Source organism: Pelobates fuscus, chromosome 3 (assembly GCF_036172605.1).
Source record: "Pelobates fuscus isolate aPelFus1 chromosome 3, aPelFus1.pri, whole genome shotgun sequence".
Classification (NCBI taxonomy): Eukaryota; Metazoa; Chordata; class Amphibia; order Anura; family Pelobatidae; genus Pelobates; species Pelobates fuscus.
Window position 1 is genome coordinate 16,189,569 of NC_086319.1, and position 16,832 is coordinate 16,206,400.

A 16,832-nucleotide genomic window follows, 5' to 3' on the forward strand; every position below is an offset into this window, starting at 1 on the left:
ACCCCTCTGCCGTTTAGCAGATAAACCACTTTGTTTATAAAGTTCTAGTCACACCACCCTGCATGTGACTTGTACAGCCTTTCTAAACACTTCCTGTTAATGATAGACAATGATACAACAAAAATGCAAATGTTGGCACTCAAGCCTGTAAATCGAGGTTACCCACCCATAATAACCTCAACTAAAATATAGACTAAATAAAAATAGTGATACAGCACACCAAATCAGTTGCTGAAAAAATCAAAAAGGTTTTTATTCATGCACTATACAAGGTAATTCATTAGTGCATCACTTCTACTATAAAAAAAAAAGAATTCATATTATGTACACCAGTTATATAAGTAACCTGAATTCATAAACAGGGAAAAGAAATGTCCATATAGTATCTATAAATCAGAAGAAAATCATTTTAAAAAAAATCCTGAATCCTGTCTGCATCAAGACTCACTGTTAAGTAGATATGCTGAGGTACGTCCTACGATAGTCCACACTGTTCTGTTCCATGTAAGATATAGTGTGTAGCAAAATAAAAAAAGCAAGTCTCTGTATGTAACGTTCTTTGAGTACTCAAGAAATCAAATAAGAAAAAATCAGGAACATATAAGAATTTAAAAAAAAAATAATAATAATAATAATCGTGGTTAGATCTCACCATGCAGTGATAGTGCAGAAAAGCTTAGCTACGGTCACCTTTCTGTTGACACCTTAACATGTGAACTTTCTTGTCCCAGAACGGCTAATTGTAGGGGTCGCAGTATCAATCATGCTGTGTCCTTTAATGTATTCAGGATCCAGTTCACCGGGGGGCTAGATAATGATACCTAGATATTATTTGTTCCTTTATTGCACAGTCTGTTTAATCTAGAATTTCTTATCTCATGCTCTGTTAATTCAGATTCACAAGGACAATGAAACACAGTTGGCCTCTGATCAGAAATACAGTAGCGAGTGATAAAAAAACTGTATCAAAAATGACTCCCAGTGTAAGCTTTAGAAGTCCCTACCTAATATTATAGTACCTCCAGTACCTAAGAAATACTATCCCTTTTTCATTAATAGAAAAAAAGCTTTAACACCCTAAAATACATATAGACATTACACAATACAATTAAAATAGAAGTACAAATTTAATACAAGTAAAAATATTTATCCCATAAAAACCACCATATCAATAAAATGTTTATGTAATAGCCGTCAAGACTCTGCATGAGTCTGCTGTGTGTGATTTAACTTCAATACTGTATACAGAGGAAGATTTTTTTTTTTTTATGCAGGCTGTGTCAGTCACAGCCAGGGTAGGTGTGGCTAAGGCTGCATAAACCGAAACAAAAGTGATTTAACTCCTAAATGGCAGAGAATTGAGCAGCAAAACTGCAGAGGCATGATCTATAAAGTTAAACTGCTTCAATAGGGTAAAGTTGTTTTGATGCATATAATATCCTGTTACTATTGAAATATGCCTAGGTTGTCAGGCAGATCACCCAACAGAGAATTCATAAAACCACATAATTATGAAAAAATAACATATAAATATAAACCTAGAATGAAATTTTATATATTATAGGATTTTTTTTTATTTTTATAAAGAAATTAAATATATAAAACCTAGGCTGAAAGTCCAGAGAATTTAATTTGCAAGTCCTGTATTACCTTGTAACTTTCCAAACCCCCATAAAACCTGTACCTGGGGGTACTGTTGAGATATCGCTGAACCTCAGGGATCTGTACTTGGACCCATTCTCTTTAATATTTTTATTAGTGATATTGCAGAAGGTCTTGATGGTAAGGTGTGTCTTTTTGCGGATGATACTAAGATATGTAACAGGGTTGATGTTCCAGGAGGGATAAGCCAAATGGCAAATGATTTAGGTAAACTAGAAAAATGGTCAGAGTTGTGGCAACTGACATTTAATGTGGATAAGTGCAAGATAATGCATCTTGGACGTAAAATCCCAAGGGCAGAGTACAGAATATTTGATAGAGTCCTAACCTCAACATCTGAGGAAAGGGATTTAGGGGTGATTATTTCTGATGACTTAAAGGTAGGCAGACAATGTAATAGAGCAGCAGGAAATGCTAGCAGAATGCTTGGTTGTATAGGGAGAGGTATTAGCAGTAGAAAGAGGGAAGTGCTCATGCCATTGTACAGAACACTGGTGAGACCTCACTTGGAGTACTGTACACAGTACTGGAGACCATATCTTCAGAAGGATATTGATACCTTAGAGAGAGTTCAAAGAAGGGCTACTAAACTGGTTCATGGATTGCAGGATAAAACTTACCAGGAAAGGTTAAAGGATCTCAACATGTATAGTTTGGAGGAAAGACGAGACAGGGGGGATATGATAGAAACATTTAAATACATAAAGGGAATCAACACAGTAAAGGAGGAGACTATATTTAAAAGAAGAAAAACTACCACAACCAGAGGACATAGTCTTAAATTAGAGGGACAAAGGTTTAAAAATAATATCAGGAAGTATTACTTTACTGAGAGGGTAGTGGATGCATGGAATAGCCTTCCAGCTGAAGTGGTAGAGGTTAACACAGTGAAGGAGTTTAAGCATGCGTGGGATAGGCATAAGGCTATCCTAACTATAAGATAAGGCCAGGGACTAATGAAAGTATTTAGAAAACTGGGCAGACTAGATGGGCCGAATGGTTCTTATCTGCCGTCACATTCTATGTTTCTATGTTCTATGTAACACTAATATGAGCCTTTTAGAGCAGTAAAATGTATGTTGATAATATCAACAGTGAAAGGGGGCAGTTTTTGAAAAAAAATTGAAAACCAAATATGAACGCTAACTTGAGTTGTCTACTATTGCAAAGGGTATGCCATGATGGGCGTAATTTTCATTCCTGGACTGCCATACGGTCTCAAATGCAATGTAGGCCCAGCAGTATTGCAGTTAAAGCAATAATAAAGAGTTTTGACATTCACAGTTAAAATGCCACGCAGAACTTAAAAAATAACATTTCTTAATTTCTTACACTTTTTTTTTTTTTTAGATTTTATTCATACTAAATTGTTTCATATATATTCATTTGATGTGAAATTAAAGCCATGTTCCTCCTTAACAAAATTATATATAACAAGAGTGTGTGCACTTAATATGAAAAAGGTAAACTATGGTTGAACAGACATATTGCTCAAATTCTAGGTTATGTTTAGGTTTAGGTTCAGAACTTGGACAATTGCCTCTGCCCTTAAGTGGTTAATAAAATGATTATATAAATAAATATTCTTATGTGATTATGAAAGCATGTTCTTTGTTTGTCTTTTAGCCGTTCGTCATACATGATATGGAAACATTAAGTATTGGAGAAAAGACTCTGGTCGCAAAGCTTGTTGCCAACGGGATACAGAATAAAGTTGCAGAAGTCCGAATTTTCCATTGCTGTCAGTACACATCTGTTGAAACTGTAACAGAACTTACTGAATTTGCCAAATCTATACCGGGCTTCACCGAATTGGACCTAAACGATCAGGTGACTTTGTTAAAATATGGTGTCTACGAGGCCATGTTTGCCATGCTAGCTTCGGTAATGAACAAAGACGGGATGCTGGTGGCTTATGGGAACGGTTTCATAACACGAGAGTTTTTGAAGAGTTTGAGGAAGCCGATCGGAGACATGATGGAACCAAAATTCGAGTTTGCCATGAAGTTCAACGCCCTGGAGCTAGATGACAGCGATATTTCCCTATTTGTAGCTGCTCTTATCTGCTGTGGAGGTGAGGACCATGCTTCTCAAATTGCAATTTCCTATAAAACAACTTGAAAAACTGCATTTTATTTCGATTTACTGTCATTTGCTTTTAGAACATGGAATTATTTTACCATCTCAATATTTAGACTATATAACAAGTTAGTGGTACTTGCAGTGTTTTTTAATTGAACTCGGGCTTCGTGGATGAGTTAATGACTCTGCCATGGTTAAAAAGTTTAAATTCGGAGTAGTTAATTTTCGCCCAAATTAGTTGAATTGGGAACAGCTGTGTTTTCATTTCCGCTATTTTGGCCTGAAATTTTAAATTTACTTTTAAAGGGACACTATAGGCTCCAAGATCACTCCATCTCATTGAAGTGGTCTGGATGCAGTGTCCTTGTCCCTTGAACCCTGCCACCACAACCATTTCCAGCAGTTTATTTTTGTTCTTGCCATGAATAAATCCTGTTAAAGAAAAGTTCATCAGATATCTACTTGAACTGGCTGTGTGCATATGTATATAATGTTTATCCCCTTAAAATCATCGTTGTTCTAATGTAAACAACTGAACACTTCTTTTTTTAATTAAAATAATCTATGTAGTTTTAATTCATTAAGTCTGTGTTTTAAAGGGACATTATGGAACAATTAGTGACATTGTTTAGAGTAAAGGTTTTGTTACTTCCATTTTTTTCCCATTCCACGCCAGTGTCGCTGCGGCTGACCCCTATTGGGTCCACCTCCAATCTTGATGATCTCAGCCAATCCAATGCTTTCCAACAGGAAAGCATTGGGAGGCAATTGCGCATGCGCGGCATAACATCACGCTGCGTCAATCCGTATCTCTTCATAGAGATGCACTGAATCAATGCATCTCTATGGGGAATGTTCAGCGCCTCCCAGAGCATGGAAACGCTAGTAGGTGTTGCACACTGCGTGGCTTTGACACAGGAAGCACCTCCAGTGGCCGTCTGAGTGACTGCCACTGGAGGTGTTACTAGGCACCAATTCCTCTGAAAAGGCAGTGTTTATATTGAAAAGCCGACAGGGACAGGCTAAAGATACCAGAACCACTACAATAAGCTGTAGTGGTTCTAGTGACTATAGTGTCCCTTTAAGAACGTGTTATTTATTTATAGTTCTGAAAATGGAATGGAAGTGCATGTCGAATGCACTAGACTCTTCAAAAAATAAAATAGTTGTCAAGCAGCTTTTAATTACTTTACTTTATGTTTCCATAAGTGAGTGAGTGGTTGTTGATTAAAATGAGGGATTCGGTGTATTTTTTTTGTTTTTTGCTTTTTTAATGATAACCAAAATCTTAAAAAATACTTCTTGATTAGATTAAATACAAGTTACTTGTAATTACTATTTTTTCTTTGTCTTATTTCCCCATCTCATTCTTCCCAGACCGCCCAGGACTGGTGAATGTAGCCAGCATCGAGCAAATACAGGAGAACCTGGTTCATGTCCTGAAGCTGCATCTGCAATTGAACCACCCGGACGAAAGCTTTCTGTTTCCCAAGCTCCTCCAGAAAATGGCAGACTTGCGTCAGTTGGTAACAGAACATGCTCTCATGGTACAGACAATCAAAAAGACTGAAACAGATGCAGCACTGCATCCCTTATTGCAAGAGATCTACAGGGATATGTACTAAGGACTTACAGATATCTATATATATATTTTTTCACAGTTTTTTTGCATTAGAGTTGGGCAAAGCGATCATTTAACACCCCTTCCCACCACACTTGTTCTGATAAACAGTAGTGCCTTTTGTCTATTGCAAAAAAAAAAAAGGAAAACAAAGATATACGTACTTTGTTCTTTAAATCTCACACGGAGACGTCACACACTACAGGATCACGTTATTTTATTTTTGTATAGTTTCAATCTATTTTTTTTAAAGAGTAATAGCCGTGTGAAGCAATCGCCCTTTCCGTTGACCATATTTTGGAGGTAGTACTCAGGTCCATTATCAGCGTGTAATTGTTTGTGCTTCCAGGTTTCCAGGGATAGAAATGTAATAATTTTGGTAACCTTTGTCCATTTAACCCACTTTATTGTTTCAGAAAAGTATCATGGCTGAGATCCAGAACAGACAAGAGGCCAAGCCCTACTCTCAATCCTGAGGGCCACCTCAGGTCACCAGGTGCTTTACAAAGAAGACTTGTAGAGGTCAAATAGAAGACTTGCAGGACCTCACATATTCTCTACAGGTCGACTAATTTGCCATGTTAGGAGTTGGAGAAGGATCAAATGGAACTGCTTTGCTGTTGCTGGGCAGTATTTAGTGTATACTCAAGCAGCTTTTCCAAGGAAAATGTTGATGAATGTTTCCTTATTCTCTTTCCCAACGTGGAAAAGAAATGTTAAATTTCCTCAAACATCGGCCTTTCCCCATGTTAATCAAGAAGTAAGATGCTACACGTTGCTGTCAGTTAATCGAAGTGTGATGTACAATATTGGTGTTTATCTAACATGTTGAGTTTTGTAAGTACCTGGAAACTTTCAAAATAAGCTGAGCCTGAGATTTTTCAGAAGATTAACTTCCTAGTAACCCATTGCGAAGATTGATTGTAGCTCCTGGCTAATAGTTGTTAAAGAGGAACTAATTACTTTGGTGGTAATGGCACATTTTAATAGTTATTGGGAAGTAATCCTGTGTATTTTGCTTGTATCCGATACACAGCCTATCACCCTGACGTGCTGCAGAGGTTAATATTAAGTTTTAATATGAGATTTATGAAAACCCTAACTTTTTACTATTTAGAGATATGTTACGTGAAATAATGAAAGGTTGTAATGTAGCTGACTAAATTTAAATCAAAGTCTGTTAAAAAAAATAAAAATGGCCAATGGGGTCTAGGATATTTTAAAACCAGACATGCTGGCTCTCTCGTACTAAGAAGTAGATTTAATTTTGCAAAGTCAGTGGAAATTTTTAAATGTTTGTAATATTTAATAATCTTGCAAAAATGTAGTTTTTCTTTTTCTATTTGTGTCGATTGTTCCTGCCCCAAGGTAAAGGAATGTAAGTAAACTAACGTGTATGTTTAATACACACATTGCTTCAAAGGGCTGAAAAAAAAAATGTCAACAACATTTTTATTGCAGTCAAAGGGGGAAAAAAATTCTCTTAGCTGAATATCAACATTTATCTTTATTACAGCAAACATTGCGTACCAAACATTTTCCAAGCTAGAGTTATATTTGGCAAGCTGATCTAATGTTAAGTACGTTGTGTTTACTTTTGAGCAAATATCTGCCCCCTTGTGTGTATATATATATATGAAACAGAACATTTTTGATATTACTACAATTTGACATATTTGGAGTATGCAATTTTAATCAAGGGTACTTTAAAAATACTTTTTTCTTTCTCATCTTGATTCATCAGATAATGTCGTGTTACTGTATAATCATTTCTTCATAGTAGAAGCTACATCACAACTGGCTAGTTTTCTTCATTATCATAGCAGGACAGGTATCTAGTAACAAAAACCAGGCAGAAGATATACAACTCACAAACCAGCAAGGGAATCGGTAAACATAATATCAAAGGACAAGAATCAGAGAAAGAAAAATAGCGGCACATACAAGCACTTTTAACAGAATCCTCAACATGAAGGTCGGCCGACCTGCCTTCCAAGTCGGCACCATAGGAGAAAGGAGACCTATATTGTACATACTGTATAGCATAAAGTTTTCAAACACACTTAATTCATTCGTGTTGAAAACCTCAAATCTCACATTCATTTTTTTTGTGCCTGAAAATAAAGGACACTTTATAAGTTTTATATCTGCTGAAGACATCTGTGAGATGAAATGTTTAGGGCCGGTGTATCAGGTGGAGGAGCTTCAACAGAAGAACTTGTTGCTGTAGAACGGGGATCCTGTGTGACCCTTGCACCTGATACGCCTGTTTAGATATGTAGTTGCCTCTTGTGCACCAAGATGTGCTTGGGGTGGAGCAAAAGTTTAATTTGTTCTGCCTGGTTTTTGTTGGTAGGGCCTTTCCCTCCTGTAAGAATGGAGGGCAAGTAACTAGTAATTACTAGTAGTGAAAAAAAACAATTCTGTCAAAGGTTATTGTACGCCTATGGCTGTTGATCAAATGTTCAGTGGAATTGGATATTGCACCCCTCGATGTAAATGGAATAGACATTTCTTGCAGGATCAAAAAAATTATAGAGAAAGTAAATTTTGGTGGGGTTTTAAGTAGGTAGCAGCACTGGTGAATGTGGGTGGAGATTGCTTTAACCTATCCAGTATTGCTCCTGTGAAACCCGTACTAAAGATTGCAGCCTATTTTGGGATTCAGGAAGTGCAGCCTTGAGCAAAGCAGGTGTATGCCCCAAACATATCACAAAGCAGTTGTAATCCCCAAACCTATCGCAGGTCCAAATGTTGGACAGTGATCGTACATATGCTTCATCTTATAGGTTTGGGAGGTAATGGAACTGAAGTTAAAATTTTTAAGACTTTTATTGTGTTTAATTTTTTTTATTTAGACTTTGGCAAAAAATCACCAGAGATTGCTTGCGTAACATAAACAATATACTTGATGTTGATTTGAGATACTAAATATTGTGCAATGTCTCGTGCTTTATTAACAGGAGGAGTTCATTTTCCAAACCTAAAATATTTTACAGTGGCTTAAATAGTTTAAATTTAGAATAGATATTTTTTTTTTTAAATGCACTACGTAAGTAAAAGCATTTTTGTTCTCAGGGATTTTTTTCTCTTGTTTTGTGAGTGTGCTTCATAAAAGCATCTTTTATCTTTAAAATGTGTTATCTTTCTTTTATGTAATGTCTGCTGGCTTCCTTTTTTTTTAAAGGGGATGGATGGGATAGTTTTGTACATTTATACTGTTTACATTAGCCTAAGCTAATGGTACAGTTTAGCACCATCCCTTTAAAAAAAAACAACAACAACAAAAAAAACACTAGCCCTTTAGTATCAAGTATAATAAGTTTAGTAACAAACTAGGCTGCTACAATCCAGCGTTTTTGCTTGACTGATGCTGTAGTTTGGTGCCATCTCCCTAACAATGTAATCCTAGTTTCATCTACTAGATGAGGCATGTACAACCCAACGCATTTTGCCGACTGATACTACGGTTGGGTATTACTTTTACAGGAACAGTATAGTCCCCCAAATAATTGTTAAAGGGTTTTTTTAAGGCAGATAATTAAATTACCCCTTTACTCACCAGTAGCCCAGCCCCAAGACAGCATCTTTTCTGCAGCCCAATTTCCCTCCACGCCATCATGCTCGGCGACTATTTTGTCCAATCAGATGCTTCTCGTAGAGGATGCGTGGCAGGCACGCTCTCATGGCAGCCTGTGTCGTACAATGTGTGAGGACGGTGAACGTCAAGAACGGATTTTGACTCTGTTCTTGCAACACACACATCCAGCTCAAATGGCTTTATTGAATGTAAACCGTGTCAGGATTATTCATCAAGTAAGGATCCAAAACGAATGTCAAATCTAATGCCAAATAGCTGAACAGGAACTGGACTTGGAGAATGTTCCCAGTACGGTTATTTTTAACCTTAAATTTTAAACTCACTTTGAATTCTCACGTTAGTAAATAATCCTGTGTGTGTTGCTTTGAAATAGAAAGAAATATGGCTGCTATTTTAACTTCTCTTCTAGTAAAGAAGTAGCAGTTAAAACCAGCATTTAGTGTCCTTATTAAATAAGAGAATTATTGTACTAAATCACTTTTAGAAAACACTAAAGCATGCTGTGACTCTGATTGGTTAGAGTGTATCTGGATACTGTGAGTAGGGAACTACAGTCATGGGGGAAGAGAAAGTACACCTGAATTCTATGGTTTTACATATCAGGACATTATAATCATCTGTTGATTAGCAGCTCTTAAAATTAGATGAACTTCAGAACTTAAATAGAACCTCGGATGAACAATACATGACAGATGTAACTCTTGTGGTTTTTTTTTTTTTTTTTTTTTGCAATTTCTCTGAGCATTGTGCATCTAATCTTAGGGTAAATTTGCTGGGACGTCCACTCTTGTGAAGATGGTCTTGAATGTTTTCCACTTTTTAATAATCTTTCTCACTGTAGAATGATGGACTTTAAATTGTTTGAAAATGGCCTTATAACCTTCCCAGTTTGATGGGCAGCAATAATTCCTTCTCTAAGATCATTATTTTCCTCCTTGGCATTGTGTTAACACACACACCTGAATGCTCCGGACCAACAAACTGCTAAACCGTCGGCTTTTATAGAGGTGGTTACACTTGCTGATGGTCAATTAAACAAGGGTATTTGATTAGCAGCACCTGTCTGCTACTTAGCCTTTTAATTCCCATGGGAGCAGTAAGGGTGTACTTTGTGTTTCACACATGGCTTCTCCGTTTTGGCTTTATTTTTTATTAAATCATGACACTGTGTAATATGCCATGCATTGTTTTTCAGCTGAGGTTGTATTTACCTAATTTTAAGATCTGCTAAGGAACTGATGATTATTATTAATATGTCCTCCTGATATGTAGAACCCTAGAATTCTAAGCGGGTGTACTTTCTTTTTCCGATGACTGTATATACGTATAGACATTGGATCATTTGTTTACACAATAAATATTAGTATGGTGGTGTCTTTGCCAGAGGGCCAGCGGAATGAATACATGATGTGCACTCTTTGGCCTGGCTGAGGCTTGTTTTGCGTAGTGTACCTAGAATCTTGGGGGTTATCCACTAAACAGCAAGTTGTGTGCACAGAAATGGTTTGCAAAATGTAGGATAAAATAGCGTTTGAGAGAACGAATGCTCCAAATCTGTATTATTGTTTTTCTTTCTTTTTGGTTGTTCTTCCAGCTCTGCCCGTTTGTCTGAAATCTTTCAAAAAGGTTGTGAAATCACTAGAAGTTGCTGCTTAGGGAGTGGAATTCTATTGTTTTTATATTTTAGCATCACTCAGTAGATAGGGCCATTGTCACACGATATGACCCCGCAGACCAGCCCGCTGTCTGTATATATTGTGCACAGACAAGTGTTTGACAGATTTTGACAGCTGCTATTCATGCAAAACACATTGTCGCCGTTATAAAGGGAATCTCTTGTTTAACGTCTCAATCGTAAAATGTTCTCATAAACACTATTTTACAAATTGCAGTATGTATATTATTTGTATTAGGATAGTGAAGTGAAGGTGAAGCGCTGTATATAAATATATTAAAACCGTGAAAATGTAGAAAGTGTACAAAAATCGTAATAGACAGTACCTTGACTTTATACACAAACGTCCATAAGTGGTATGTAATACCTTAAAAATATAAACAAATACAACCAAACATAGTGTATACTGTGATATAAATATAATATATAGAAATAGAGTGAAAAAAATCCCACTCACACTTTTAAGAGCTAAATATATAGCTCAATTGAATGGGTTGTGGGGTCCGTAGAGGCGACCCTATCCCTTCTTTGATGAATGTTCTTTCCCTTTCTTGATTTCTCTGATAAAATTGTATTTAGATCACAAGTCTGAAGGCGTAAAGATGCAATTATATCTGTGTTTGTTTGATTCAACGTGTTCAACTACTATCATAGTTATCTTGTGTTCTATTTCCCTCTGGCAAATCAAATGCATTTGTCAAAGCAAGAATAGTGCTGTCAAAACAGTCATCATATCTGGCTGTGGCACGGAATCCAATAATTGAATAGATTACTGTGGCTGCATAAATTGATGTGAAGCCATTAATAATTGAGATGATAACCGCATCCCTCTCAAAGTTGTTATGGACAGAATTGTGATTGGAAAAAGAAATGAGTAGCAAACCTGTGTGCCAGCATCTGACCAGGTTACTGGATTTGCAAGTTCTGAAACATGCTAGATAATTAGCGCTAGTACCTTCCTTCTGTTGTACATTTCTATTTTTGATATTATTTGTATTAGTATATACTCCTTAATAAGCTAATATGATTACTTTACCCCTAGAATGAAGTTCTTAATGTCGCTGCTTTGGCAGTTTTTACAAACCCACCCAGTCTGTGAATAAATTCCTGACAGGTTTGCCGTAACATAAGTACAGTCAATATTTGGTTCAAATAACAGTAACATGTAGACTAACATCGAATGTGCTGGGATATGCATGGATTCATCGGATATAGATCATCATGTCAGATAAAATAGCCTGTTACCCTCGTGTTACCATAAATCTTCGCCGGCCACTCACTCTGTTCTTGGCTGGTACAAGTTACAGAGAGGTCTTGTTTACTATTCCCTTACTCGGTCATTTTGAAGCAGGTGTATCAAAATCTGAATAGACTTTTTTCCAAATCGTCTGCTTTGGCCTATAATTTGCAATGTCCTTTTTATCGCTCCACAGGCCGCTGTTTATTAAATTATTGGGGCCCTTCCCTTGTTAAATAAGTTGTGTCCATAATGCATTAAACTGGAGAAAGGTTTTATTAGAAATCTTCCTACGTGATGAGGAGACTGAGGGGCTGTTGAATAATATAATTATTTAGATTATCCTTACAGGAGAGATCTTTCCTTAGTGCATCTGCGGATTTAAGGTTTAAAATTATAAATGAATATACACTAACCTACTGAACAATTACCAATGGTAGCAAATCATCTATCATTTTAATGTGTATTGAATTAGCAAGCTCTCCAACTCTCCCATGTGAGTGGAACAGATAACCTAGGTGCTAGTTTGAACTCTTAGGGTTAATTACAAACGTATCCTTTCCTTAAACAAAAAATACAGGCTTAACCCAAACCGACCATGCACTAGTCAACAGTATATTGCCTTCTCCAATCAAGGACACAATGTAGCAAGGGACATGTTCTCATATAGGAGAGAATCGTTGAGAAATCAAAGTGAAGGTCAAAGTAGCCGGTTTGGGAGAATTTTCCCAGTTTGGTAATATTTTAGCCATAAATTTGAAATTCCCAACAATTCTCACTCTAGTCAGTAACCCTGATAGTGTCCGCTGTGAAGCCACGTGTAGGCTGCAAAAAATGAATTCTTTGTACATTACAGTTTGTACTCCCATGGATTTAGAACCGGTGCTTTTTGTAGCAAAGTCAGTCATTGTAAACATTCGGAACCTGAAACAGCATTGTCTTTCTAACGCCTTGGATCTTACAATGTCTATTGGCTAGAATCAACTTTTGGGTGGGATTTAAATTCTCCTAATCTGGTTTAGTAATCAATGTATAGTTTTAATAATGAATACTTTTATAAGTCTTGTGTACTAAGATGTCAATTGCCACATAATGGTATTACTTTGTGCCCTTGCCCCCTTCCCAATTTTTGTGTGTCTAGATACATATATGTGTAATAATATCATTGTTGCCAGGTTTTTATTATGTTTTTGATGTGGTGGGAATGGTGTGGGACAGATTTGTATTTCTATATAGTGCTGGTCTTTCTATTAGAGAAAATCTGAGTTACTTTCCTTAAATACTGCAAGACATGACAATGATTGCACAGCAGTATGTGGGCATTATAGTATAATTCTAATATAACTATAGAGTGCATATCAAAATATTATATTTTAGAGAGCAAAAAAACTGACATCCTAACTAAATTATACATAACGAAGATTATCTTGCCATACAAGCTTGGACAGTTTCTCCAACATGTAGGGCATTTTGTAACATTCTAACAATATAGATGTAAAAGTTTCCATATATTGATGAATCGTACATTAGTCTAAATAAATGCTTTGTTGCTCTGTAGGAAGCAATATCCTTCTGTACATGTTATTACCTTGTGTGTATTGCAGCAACGTCCTGCTTGTCCTCGGGTGTAACACGTAACACTTGATTGAAGTTTAAAATGAATTTAGAGAGTGTAATTTCATATATATATATATATATATATATATATATATATATATATATATATATATATATATATATATATATATATCTATATCCATTGTTTAACTGTCCATTTAAACAATTTAAACCTGATGTTTGCAAATATCATAAAATCAGGATTATTAGGATATTGTAATGACCACTGCCAATCTACTTGTAGAAAAAAAAAATGTAGTTTCTTTGTTTAAGATTGACTTACGGTACTCAGGGATGTGATTTAGAAGGTTTCAATAGTACGTGTGCGCCAGCAGTAGTCAATATGTTTGGTCGCTGGGCAATCTATATATTTTAGATGGTAATGAAGCTAACTACCAAGACACAAAACATGTATATCTCCAAATGTTTCTTTCAAGGTATGGAAACTGTTACCCATATGTTTTCTAAAGTCTATTTATCTGATACCTTTGTCTTTCAGCTATTATTTCCCTTTGAGAGGGAAGTTTTGCACTAAACAAAATTGATATAGATATAATTATTTGTTCGAAGTGTGATAATGTATTCATATTTGACTGAGATACCCACGTTTGAAGTCCTACATACACAGGTTTAGAGATTCAAGGTTTTAATTCTGCAAATTTAGAAGCATGACACATCTAAGTGCTGAACTATCCGTTTTGTTTGACTCTCTAATGTAACAACGAGGTACTGTTTTGCCTTAACATTTTCAAATAAAATCTATTTTGAAACGAATGTGCACATTTTTTGTCTATTTATTTGTTAACAAGAGATACTTATTCCTGCATTAATAAAGTATGCATACATATGAAAATAAACTCTAAAAATAGAGACTGTTTATTCACTGAAGAGTGAATTATACTTAACTAATTTAAAAAAAAAAAAAAAAAATCCTAAGCTTTTCACTCTTTCAGGTAGGTTGACAGATACCCTCCAGGTGAGTTCGAGCAAGGAATTTCTTAATTTGTAGCTCTCGATTGCCCTCTATAGCCACAGGAGCAGCACAGTCACTCTGGAAGCAATCAAAGTATTAAAATCATTCACCCAGATAGTGTAATGGCCCTCTACTACAACTAGCTTAATGTCCATCTCAAGGGCTCCAAAGAAATGTAAAACCTAGTTTAATTTTGAGTGGTATTGCAAACCCACCAGATTTAAGTTTTGATTTAACTTGGTTTAACCATCTTTGTGTCATGCTGCACGATAGATATTTATTTACAGAACCTTCAATATTTCAGCTCAGGCTGGTCGCAGCTCCTTATACCAATAACTGATCTCTAGAGCACATTATAAAGTTCATGTACATATATAAACATTTTGCACATTTTTGTACCTTAGAACTCTAAAGTCCTAATGTAATGCTCAGGGTTGCAGAAAGCTTAACTTTTAGCATCAAGCACCATAACTACTATAGCATAATTATAGTGCCAGGAGTTACTTGGCAGTGCAAGGCTTAGCTCATTGGCTGAGAGTGATCAGATGTCACTCTCACCCACTGAGCTGGCCCTGCACTACACTGTAGTGGTTATGGTGATTGGCATCAAGGCTCAAAATCTTCACTCTCCACTATAAACTGGCAAATGGAAATTCACATCTGATGAGTATGACATTAATTTTATAACATGACAGGAGGCTTCGTATTTGCTTAAGTCTCTCTTTACTAGAACTCCACAGCAGCACAGATAAACAACCAATCAGAAAAAAGTTAGGTACTATAAAACTCCCGTCCCCATGCATCATTTCCTCAGTCAGTACAGGTCAGAGTACCACTGCCTCCTGCTTATAGTGGGTGGCTTTGGGATTTTATTGCTTATATTCAGTATTTTAGATTATATTTTGTAAAAATTATTTTTATCTTCAGTAATATATTTATTTATTTTACTCTTGTGAGATTTTTTCTTATGTATTTATATTATTTCTGCCCTTGTTGGATTTGTTCCAATCATGCTGTGTTATATATCTTATGTGATTTCTTAGTCCCCTGCAACTTCAGACTATCGCTGTATTTTCCTATATATTTGTGGGGGGGTCTTTGGGGTCCTTGCTGTTTTTTCCTTGGACTTGTGCCCACCCCCTGTCCGTTTCCCATGGCTTGTTTATGCCCGTTTTTTATGCTATTTGTTTTTCGCCTTTTCCTGGCGGTGTGCGTGCCGTTTGGGGGCTTCAGGAGGCTTACTACATCTGCCTCCTTCGACCCCCGAGCTCCGGGACCGCAGAGTTCATCTCCGGCGGTCCCATGTACTTTGCCGGCCGCGGGGGTACTCGCGTGCGCTCCCCCAAGTACCCAGCGGCCGGATCTTCTTCCCCACGTGGCCGCTCACCGCAGTCGCCTCCGCCCGCGGACCGCGTGTGTCCGACCGGGAGAGAGTGCGACCACTCGCGGCCCCTCCCCCGTCGGTACACTTCATTACCTTACTCGTTGGAGGTCTGCCTCCATCCAGTTCAGTTTTCCTGCTGCATGTCAGTTTGTTTTTTTCATTAGGCGACGGCATACAGCTTGTGCTTGCACCTTCTGTTTAGGGGACAATGTAGTGACATTTTCCCATGAGATTCTATATCCAGGTATATGTATGTGTGGGTGTATGTATTTGTATATATATGTATGTAGATTTGTGTGTGTGCATGTGTGTGTATAGATGTTGAGATGTGTATATTTAGATTTCTTTTCTGGGCTGGAGTACATGCCTATAGGCAGTATACCATGTACTGCTCTGTCTGTGACACAGACCTTGTTTTGCCACTGTAGGCGTACTTCATACGCTTACTTCCAGTGGGAGCCTGTACCCTGCATGCACCATAGCTACTGTATCAGAGGCCTACGTCTGGCCCATTATCGCATGGTACACCAGGACCTATTATGTCACTCAGATTGCTGTGAGTTTTGCTGACAGTGTATATCACAGATTGCTGTGAGTTTTGCTGACAGTGCATATCACAGATTGCTGTGAGTTTAGCTGACAGTGCATATCGCAGATTGCTGTGAGTTTGCTGACAGTGTATATCACAGATTGCTGCGAGTTCTGCTATCAGGATATATAACAGATTACTGCGACTTACGGGTATATTGGAAACTCAGTTATACAGGCTCTGTACAGGGCGTACACAGCGCCAACTATTCTAGGATTCGTGTGCTTCTCAGTATATATTTTTTCTGGCCCAGCTATGAGGACTCAGATGAGTCTACTCTGGTATGGATTCCCTGTCCATGGCACATATAGACGTTACTGGAGTAACAGTGCTCTGACTCTACCTGATATGGGAGACCAGTCTACGCTGTTACTAGGCAATTTTGTCAGGT

General features: G+C 37.0%; 1 protein-coding gene across 3 annotated transcripts in view; it reads left to right on the forward strand.

The window, feature by feature from the left end:
* Positions 1-7,575, forward strand: part of PPARA (peroxisome proliferator activated receptor alpha) — a 45,366-nt gene extending 37,791 nt beyond the window's left edge. For all 3 annotated transcript variants that reach the window (XM_063446751.1, XM_063446752.1, XM_063446753.1), the window contains exons 7-8: positions 3,289-3,736; positions 5,122-7,575. In XM_063446751.1, the coding sequence (XP_063302821.1) occupies positions 3,289-3,736; positions 5,122-5,369 (696 nt within the window). In that variant the 3' untranslated portion in view covers positions 5,370-7,575. The remainder of the gene's footprint in view (positions 1-3,288; positions 3,737-5,121) is intronic.
* Positions 7,576-16,832: the final 9,257 nt, after the last annotated feature.